Source organism: Diadema setosum, chromosome 8, assembly GCF_964275005.1.
Source record: "Diadema setosum chromosome 8, eeDiaSeto1, whole genome shotgun sequence".
NCBI classification, from domain to species: domain Eukaryota; kingdom Metazoa; phylum Echinodermata; class Echinoidea; order Diadematoida; family Diadematidae; genus Diadema; species Diadema setosum.
The window spans coordinates 9,405,541-9,415,920 of NC_092692.1; the positions used below are offsets into that span (position 1 = coordinate 9,405,541).

Genomic DNA, 10,380 nt, shown 5'->3' on the forward strand with positions numbered 1-10,380 from the left:
TTGATTGATTGATTTGATTGATTGATTTGATTTTATTGGTTCCTGCATTATATCATTGCTCATGCAGATACATAAACATATATCATATACATTAATGGTACCATACATATAAATGGATATACATGAACACTAATTGCTGACAAAATGAGTTTTTTCATTACCTTCAGGATATACAGCAATACATTTCTTCATTGCCTGTACATAAATGTCCAACAGAACAGTGATGCAATGAATAACGCAGAAGGGCTACAGCATAAGCATTGCTTGATTTGCATGCAGCCCTCGTACATAATACATAACATATAGGAAAATAGGGAAGGGATGACTTGCATAGAGATAGGGATAGGAGAAAGGAGAGAGGAGAGGTCTGTCTGCTTTCACTATTACACAAAGTTAGAACACCTGGATCTCTGAAGAGCAAAGCATGGCAAAGTATTTTCTCACCGAGGTACAGGTGAACAGTTACAGGTCATGGTCGGTTACATAACATTACGCAATAAATTCAGAACAACGATAATTCCACGAGGGAATTTCATATACAATACAATTGCATTGACATTATAAGATCACTGATATCCAGAGAGCAGCATTGTCTTTACAGCTTTCTTGAAAGAATACATAGACTTTAAAGTTCGAATTTCTGAAGGAAGAGAGTTCCAAATAGCAGGTCCAGTGTGTCTGATAGATTTCAGAGCCATCACTGTTTTAGGATTTTGTAGATGAAATTTATCAGATTGCCTTGTGGGATAAGAATGTATATCCTTGTTTAAATGAAATAATGAGAAAAAAGAAAAAAAGGGATGATCTTTATCCCCACTTTTATGGATTGAGATAATCTTTGCCCTTTCCTTTGCCGAGGAAAATTACTACTTAGCAAAGGCAAGTTAATCAAATAGGCAATGCTGTTTAACATTTCGAAAGCGCATAGCTTTAGCATATAAACAGAAATCTTATCAAAACCGGCGGATTTTTATCCTTCAATCCGGGGCCTTCAATATACGAATAATGTTACAAACATCAATGTTGTCCTTCACTAGAGTCACTTCAAATATATCATTTGAATGATGATCATTTGAATCATTTTAAATCGGGTTTAAGTTGACAATTAATCACAGAGTTAATCCAGAGGAATGTAATGACGGAATTTTCATCAAAATCAGTGTCTCGTGATTTCACTATAATTATGCACTTAAAACTGGAAAAAGCAATGATTTTTTATTTCGTTCACCCGCAAATCATACTATTTTTGGTCGATGACTTTCTAGACTTCTTTCGTCCAATAAAATAATTATGGTCATTAATAACTATTCTTGCTATATGTAGGTTATTAAACTTATGTCTATAATATATTATAATATAATATTTATTATTTTTGATGCAAACAAAGTGAATAACTCTGTTCAGTTCAAAAGTGGAATTGTGTGGTGATGACATTTCAGTGATTATCGTTATCTATATCAATATTTGGGGAAAACACGGGAAACATTACGGGGTGACGTTTGTTTTTTTCCGATGGTTCATTGATCCGAAAATGAAATAAGGTTGTTCCGAAGGTTCGTTATTCCGGAACACATAAATTCCCGATGACCAATAGATGTTCGTTAGTCCGAAAATGTACAGGAATCGTTCATGCGAACGTCATGGCGTCATTCCGAAAAGTTCATTATCGTTAACGAAATGAAAGTTCGTTCTTCCGAAGGTTCGTTAATCCGAAAATAAAATTAAGTTTCGTTATGTCAAAGGTACGATAGTCCGACAATAAAGTTCGCTTCATTTGATTCGTTGATCCAAAAATGAATGATGGTCTCGTAAATCCCCATCCCCCCCCCCCCAAAAAAAAAGAGAATGAAATAAAGTTCTTTATATAGTCCGAAATGAAAGAAAAAAGGTTCATTGACCCGAAAATTTAATAATCTGTGGCGAACCCGGGAAGGACAGGAATGGGCACTGGGGGTATCCCCGTTTCTGTCAGTAGTTAAAATATGAGGGATAGAAGTTGCTGATCTATCATGACTATTGGTCCTACGCCTGCAGGGTTCTTTCCAAAGGGTATGATCAGTACACGTACATGTGTGGGTTTTTTTTTTCTGCCATTGAATGACCTCTTTCAATAATTACTTATCGTCATGCATTGCTCATCCTGATGATGATGACATAGCATTGTAGAAGAGGGGCATACATAGCAGGAGGGTACTATGCCTCTTCAGGTTTTGCTTTTTTATCAATAATCAGAATAAATACAATTACCCGCGAATTATTACGATTGCGGTTTGTTGTTCCGAAAGTAAAGTTCATCCGAAAAAGAGTTAAATATGCACCTGTTATTCATTTTCGGATTCACGAATCTCATGTAATTTCCGAATCAACAAACCTTCGGATACTCGCCTTCTCCTTCCCTTAGTCTTTTTCTGTTCTTTCTTGTTTTCACGTGCGACGCGATACCAAGCTATACCCATCCGTTCCGTACATTGGTACATACAAGCCTGACTCATGCAGGAGTCACACTCTCCCGAAGTAGAACAAAGATGGACAAGCGATGAAGGAAGTGTTCAAATTCAGCTCTGACGGTATAAAAATTGGGTCTTTCGTGATAGTATCGGTTGAGGTGAGGATTCAGCTTTTAAATTCTTTTGTTAGATAATTACAAAAAACTTTATAAATGTTAAAGAGCATACAATTCAAAGAAGAACTAAAAGTTCATGTCATGAAATTCGGTTTTGAAATGGCGGAGATATCTAAAAACAAAGTAAAACAAAGTGATCCTCTATCAGGTTGATCCCACCTTTTAATACAATCGCTTTTTTTTTTGTGATATCTCAGCCACTTAAAAACCTATTTTTTTTTTGTCAGATAAACTTTGAATTATATACTTTTCATTTTGGGATTAACGAACCTTTGGAATAGCGAACCTTATTTCATTTTCATACTAACGCACCTTCAGAATAACAAACCTTTGGAATTACGCCACAAAATGTTCGGATTAACGATTCCTTTTTCATATTCGATATAGATCTCAGAAATTTGAGTGTTTCGAAATAACGAACCTTGGAATAACCAATATCTCCCCAAATTACACTTCCATGCAACCATGTGTTAGGATTTCACCTAATTCCAAAGTTATATTATATTGATCCTTTCGCTGAAAAGTAAGGAGTAGGCACTCATAATGATGATACTTTCCACCTGAGAACGAAACATATCGGAATCGAAAAGCATCCACTGGAGGGATTTTTTTTTTTCTTTTGACTCGGCAGTGTAATTCAGGTTTTGTTATGGTTGTTGTTGCTGTCTTCGTCGTTGTGAATTGTTGTTGTTTGTCTGCTGGTTGGTTTGGGGTTTTTGATATTTGTCCTTTTTGTTTACATTTGCTTGTTGTTATTATTATTATTGTTGGTGTTGGTGGTGTTTTGTTTTTTCTTGTGTGTGTGCGATTTTGTTTTTGTTTGTTTTTGTTTTTTTTTTCTTTTTGGGACAATGTAAATGCTCTCTCCGCGGCTCACCGGTTTTATTCCAGATTTAGGTCAAGTGACATCCACCGCCCGCTGATCAGTGACCTCCACTCAAAAACATCGACGAGTTCCGCACTTACCAAACTCGTTACCCGAATAATAATATTCCACATTTCTGAAGCATGCGCATTTCCTGAAAAATAAACAAACAAACACACACACACACACACACACACAAAACCGGAAAGACAACAATTTTTTCCTTTCCTAGCTTTTCTGGCAGGGTAAATGGTATATGGAAAAACTACATTTGCCGATTCTTGTTTTTTTGCACAATTTAAGTGTTACAAAAAACATTTCCCACTTTTGATGCTTAATAGAGCATAGTTTTTGAAATGTTAAGGATCAAAAGTGGGAAATGTTTTTTGTAACACCTAGTAGATCATCTGGCAGGAACAGAAGCAACACACAGTGGTGAACACACACACACACACACACACTGACACTGAAACAGACACTGACACACGATACATTTACAAAACAGCACGAAACCGTGCATACTAACTGCTCAAACCCACCCTGTACATATCACTTCCAACGAATACTGTCGACATTTGGAGAATAATGAAATTCAAATAACAGACTGCGTTTCTATGTGTTCAATTTATTAATCACGACACAGCTTAGCATTATACAGCAGTTGCTTAAACTATTGTGCAGACCGTAGCTAAAATACTGTTAACTTCGTGAGAATTTGTACTTACGTCTTTTTTTCACAAATTACTGCACCTCTCTAAAAACAATCCTTTCAACTCAAACAATTAGTTATAATTCATTGCGATATATGTACGATATAGTATGCCTCTGAAAATTACAATAACAGTTTTGCGTGTATCTTATCTGATTACATCCTCATGTTTGTTTTCCTTTGTTCTCTTTTTTTAATTGCTGAAAACATAACTGTGCAGGAGAACTGAGAGTTTAGCAAACTGTCGATTTCAATGCCTATATACGATCGACGCTTTTACGCATGCGTACGCATAGTACAGCTGACTTTGTTATCATATATTGTAATTATTGTTATCTAATAACTTACAACACTACAAATATTCAACACACACACACACACACACACACACACACACACACATATATATACAAACACGCACACACATATACCCTCACGCACACAAATTCCGCGAAAACGAAAGAGAAAACTCACGAGATTAATATAATTACGAAAACATTTCCGTAATAGATCTTCTGACCTTGATAATAGTAATGATGAGGACATGATTGTAACTTACAATACTGGTAAGCACGCAACATCTATAAATGCTTTATCAAACTCTTATTGTGGGCTTTGGTGTAGATAAGAGGTAGCAACCTGGATACCTTTGAAAATTGCGAAAATATCAGATTTAGAAGCGAAACAAATGACCGACGACCAGGATATCAAAAGCAGGAACGATAGGTAAAATGCTAAACTGATTCAAACAACTGCATGATATTTAGTCGAAGTCACAGTAACGTCAACATGCATTCTCTCCTCCCAAGAACAATACCGTGGTTTTGAAAATGAAAGTTGTTCATCACAAACTTCATCAAGTAGGCCTTTTCATAATTAACCATATTGACCTCTTGATTCAAACAACTGATATTTAGTCAAAGTCACAATATCGTCAACATGTTCTCTCCTCCTAAGAACAATACCGTGGGTTTTGAAAATGAAAATTGTCCACCACATACTTAAAAAAGTATTATCACGTTTGAGGGCAGGATGTCCCATAATTCATATTGACCTCCCATGGGGTTGCTATACTACTTTCAATACGTAACAATTGACAAGAGTCGAATATTTTCTCTCCTCCCAAGAACAATACCTTGGTTTTTAAAATGAAAGTTGTCCACCACATACTTAATCAAGAAAGTATTATCACGTTTCAGGACAGGATGTCCCATAATTCAAATTGACCTCCCATGGGGTTGCTATACTACTTTTCAATAGGTAACAATTGACAAGAGTCGAATATTTAAAGGAATGAGAACAACATCGACGTGTTTACTTCCTTTCAAATTGTCTCTACGATACGGGCAAATTTCCTTCCGAGATCATGTATCATGCATTTTGTTTGGGTTCATCTTTTCTTCACTATAACACCTCTCATGTATCGTCTTGCCAAATGAAAATTGGCGAAGACATTTAAACAACACCGCTCTCTTTCCGCTTGGTATCAACTGATATCTCACAAAACTAATTGTAACTTTAAACCCAATTATCCTCCAAAGAAAACCATCTCTCTATATAAAAAGAAAATAAGATGTATTGATTACATTTGGTGACAATATGTACCAACATGTTCACATGAAAATGAAAGTATACCTTGTCTCTCCTTTTCTTTGCTATGAGAAAAAAAAAATCACCTACTCCAATTTTCTTTCATGCTAATGCGTCCATATTGTGTATTTCTATACACGTGCTCATTTGTATCATATTTCGTTTTCTTGATGTATACTTACATGTACAAAATACAATGAAGATAGAAGTTCAGTAAAACGAATGCGATACTCAAATGAAGTGATTCGCACATTTTTTTAACACTGATATAACAACAGTGGGGCCGGAAAGTTTCAGGTGGAGGTATACCGGCTTTGAAGTGAATTGCACGTTGATATCCCTCAGTTCTTTTCATATCATCGTTATGTACACTATGACAGGTATATCCTACCAGAAAGCTTGCATCGAAAACTTGTACAAAATTAATTTTAGGCACAATCAGCATTGCTCCGCGTACAATTATCAGGTTATCGCTCCAGATGAACTATCAAGGCTTTCCCTCCACAAGGATTGCGCACACAGGCAAATCTGCCGTACAACATAATGAGAATAATTATACAAAACATGAAATGAAATTGATTTACCCCAGTGCTATGGATACCGAAAGAGAAGACCCTGTTAAGAACACTATATGAACATGAATAATGTTGCGTAATTTACATTCAACACAACTGCTACATAAGCGCGAAATGCAGATTGATTTCTCATTGTTTCTCAGTTCTGTGCACTTCAGCGTATTTACATTAGAACGACTCTATTACTCTTTTCGACTTTACATCACTGATAGTGAAGATACTAAATTGCTATCTCGTGATATGCACGTTTTCTTTAGAAATGTGATACACCCTCTTACTGCTTTTTCTCCTTCTTCTATTCTTAAGTTTGAGGAATATTTTGCTTACAGCACTACGGATATTGTGGTACCTCCCTCTTTTTGTGAAGGGAACTTAAAGGGATGGTATAGTTTCGGTTGAGACCTGGCTTCAGGTTTCTAACTTTTTGATGAAATAATGAGAAACTCATATGAAAGAGAATGAAATTTCAAGAGGAATTCATCTTTAATTGATGAAAATTGGTTTTGAAAAGGGTGAGATATCCATAACAAGCGATCCTGGTAAAAGGTTTCTCTTTTTTAACTTCATCTTCTTCTTCTTCTTTTTCTTCTTTTTTTTTATCGCAGTCATTTCAATACCAATTTTCATCAAATGCACTTTGAATTCCTCTCAGAATGTTATGCTCTGTAACATTTCAGAAGTGGTTTCTTAGTGTGTTGCAAAATGTTACAAGCTCAATCCTCATTTCCACCAATACTATAACATCCCTTTGAAGCGGTCGGTCCTGTGACTTGCTTGCATGCAAACACTCGCTTCTTCCTTTAAAGAGGCCACGTAAAACAAGTCATTTCAATTCAGTTGCCTCTGTTATAAACGTGTTCATGTTTCGAGTTTTAAATCACAAGATCGCCAATGAAGTTTCGTGATTGCTCATATTATACATTTGCGTTTCCATGTAATCCTTAAGAAGAATTTACAGCATGTACCTTAATATCCTCTTCAGTCAGTTCTTCTGTAGAAAACATTAAAGTGAGATACCGATGGACAAACTGGACAAACAGAATGGTGAAAGTTTCATCGCAATTACACTTGAACCAGAAGTGTTTTAAGCTTGTAGAAGTTAACATATTTTCTAGGACGAATGATATTGATCGCATCCACAATGAAATATGCAGATCACCACCGAACCCATTTTTGTATAATTTGTACACGAAAATATCATAACAGTCATATTTTAGCTCATAACTGCACGAAACAACACTAAAAAGACTAGAAAAATAATATCATTGCCTGTTGATTATAATACAAAAATCACTGAATATGAAGGATTCAAGTTCTTTGTTTTGATCTCATTTATAGATAAGAAGAAGAAATTTGGTGAAGATTAGTTTGCATGTCTCTCGGAGACTTGTGGGCCAATGATATCAGATTCTCATTTGATTTGCAAAAAAAAAAAAGATGAAAAAAAAAAGGTTAATGAGTAATATGACTGTTTCATGAAACATGCGACACTAAAAGAAAAATAATCTCACTCTTACTGCCCGTCCGAGTTTGCTGGAACTTGTACTATTTTGATTGGGTAATCATGCTCTACATCAACATGAGGATCGAATGACATTCTGTCTATGCTTACGATACATTCAGCATGGAGTTTACTCCTGTTCAACAGAAGTGTTTGCGTATTGAGAAAGGACAGCATTTGAATTCTCTAATCTGTTGCTAACAGGCTGTTGGTAGTCGTTGCTCATAGACCTTTGCAGTTTTCGACGTTCTCGCATGACGTCAGGATCCTCGTAATTCTCATCGATTTCACAATGTTGTGACTCACTCATCGATCGCTGGACACGGCGGTGACCGGTAGATGTCACCATGGTGGAAGGGAGAAATCCGCCGGTGGGGATGGGTACCATGCCGGATGCAGGAAGGGTAAGCGAGCGGCAGAGAAGAGGGTGATGTTCCGAGTGGGCACTGCTAGCGAAGCTACCCTGGCGAGATCGCATCACGCCCGTGTCCCCGACCATCGGCTGATACTGGGAATCCTTGACAATCGAGGCAGAGCTTGCGTTGGACTTGTCAAGTGTTCCGGTCGGGTTGAGTACTGGTGTAAGTGTTGCAGAGATGGATCCTGCTGCTTCAGTCGGCTCAGCAGGAAGCTCCCGTTGGCTCTGAATCGTTGCCCGATTCTGCCCGCGAAGAAAAAGTTGACCATTCGTCAAGGTGTTCGAATCCGCGCGAAAAGAGATCTGGGGACTTAAGGGAGCCTGGTAGATAAACTGGGGTTCATGATGCTTTTTTCCCCTTCTCTGTAAAAGCAGCAGGAGAATTACGATCAGGAGCACTGCGACGGCGACAGAAACACTGACGATGAGGGCAATTTGTGTGGTTCCATTGAATTTGTCCGTTGGTTGCCCTCCCTTGCTTTCAGCCAGATGTGGATAGGACACACTCCCCGGATGGACCCGAACACGAAGAATTGTCGGTTCACTTCTACCAGAGATATCGATGTCATCTCGAAAGGAAGCGATGCACATCACAGACGCTCTGTCATCTTCTTGTGAGATATTTCGAACAGTGAGAACATCATCCTGCACGTCGAATTTTGAGCCATGCACGTCCTCACCGTTGAAAGTCCATCTGATATGAACTGTGTACGTTGTAAAAAGAGTGTGCAGAGCTGACCTATAGCTGCATCCAAACGAGACACTCTCGCCGATGTACACAGTAGGGTTCTTGGGCACGATAAATGCAGTAATGGCGTTCTCGTGATACATGTTGGTCACGACTGACGGCAGAGTGGTTTCGTCGAGTGAGCCGTCGCTGTGACTGTACACAGTCATTTTCGTTTCCGCAACGCCCAACGCGTTTTCTGCTCGACACGTGAGGACAGTACCGTTGTCTGCAGGAGCTATCGGACCGATGGTCATGACGCCGTAACCGGGAAACTCGGGTTCAAAACGTCGGCTGGTTGCATGGGAGGCTGTCAGGTCGCAGGATATGTCTGAAATGAAAGGAGGATTCGAGTGCACGAATGCGTGGTACTTGCTTTCTCCCGAGTTTGCCTCGGGCAACCTAAGAATTGCGATGTAAGGTCGGCTGAAGTAACATGACCGGCTAACTTCCGGTTCCACATCATCGTTGTACGTCAGCCGACATTCAAACGTGCTTGTCAAGTCTTTCCTTTGAGCCCGGTAAACTGCTTTCATCTTATCTCCAACTGGTGTATCGTCTGCAACTAACGAGTCATTTCGATACCATCGCAAGGTTAAAGGCGGTGTGGTTTTCTCTGACATGCAGGTAAGACTTATCTCATCTCCAGTCTCATCTGGGAGTGCCGTGCAATGTGGAAAGTGCTCCGCAGGTGGATACCTGACTGTCAGCTCATAATTTGACGACGGCGTCTCAGTGCCGGACGTCTCGATGAGGACGCACCTGTACCTGCCTCTATCAGCCTTCTGAATCTCTCGAATGGTGAGAGTCTGAACAAAGAGACCATTTCTGGAGACCTCTCCCGCCGATCCTAAGGTATATCGAGTAGCGTCTGCACCGTCCAGGAGTTCACTCCCTGAGCCCTGTGACCATCGTCCGATAGTCTGTGCACCAGTCATCAAGGATGATTCCCGCCGCCATTCCACTCTCGCTCCAGTCGGGAATCGCCGTGCTCCGCTGTAACATTCCAATTCCACGGTGGTTCCCCGACTGACTACCGTACTTCGGGAATCGATATGCATGCTATATGGCTGTACAGCATGGATGTAGGAAAATAGAAGTAACAGCAGACAAATGTCACACCTGGCCTCCATATTGATTCCACTAATAATCATCTCAACCTTGCATGTGCAATGTCTATACAGGACGATGTATTGAAGTGGGGGTTAAAGAAGGGAATAACCAGCTGGGCCGAGTTGTTCGATCTGTTCTGATTACCTCAAAGCAATTCCATATCAGTATATATTAACTTCGCAGAAGGTACCTCTGGTGTTTGCGAAATAATATAGGAAAAACCGCTGCTGTGTCTGATTGGTCAATCCGCGTTTCCAAG

At 39.0% G+C, this 10,380-nt stretch overlaps 1 protein-coding gene across 1 annotated transcript; it reads right to left on the reverse strand.

Moving 5' to 3' along the window:
- Positions 1–7,993: 7,993 nt before the first annotated feature.
- Positions 7,994–10,162, reverse strand: LOC140231463 (uncharacterized). The gene has a single exon (XM_072311593.1). It carries the CDS (start codon positions 10,160–10,162, stop codon positions 7,994–7,996), a length of 2,169 nt encoding a protein of 722 aa, XP_072167694.1.
- Positions 10,163–10,380: the final 218 nt, after the last annotated feature.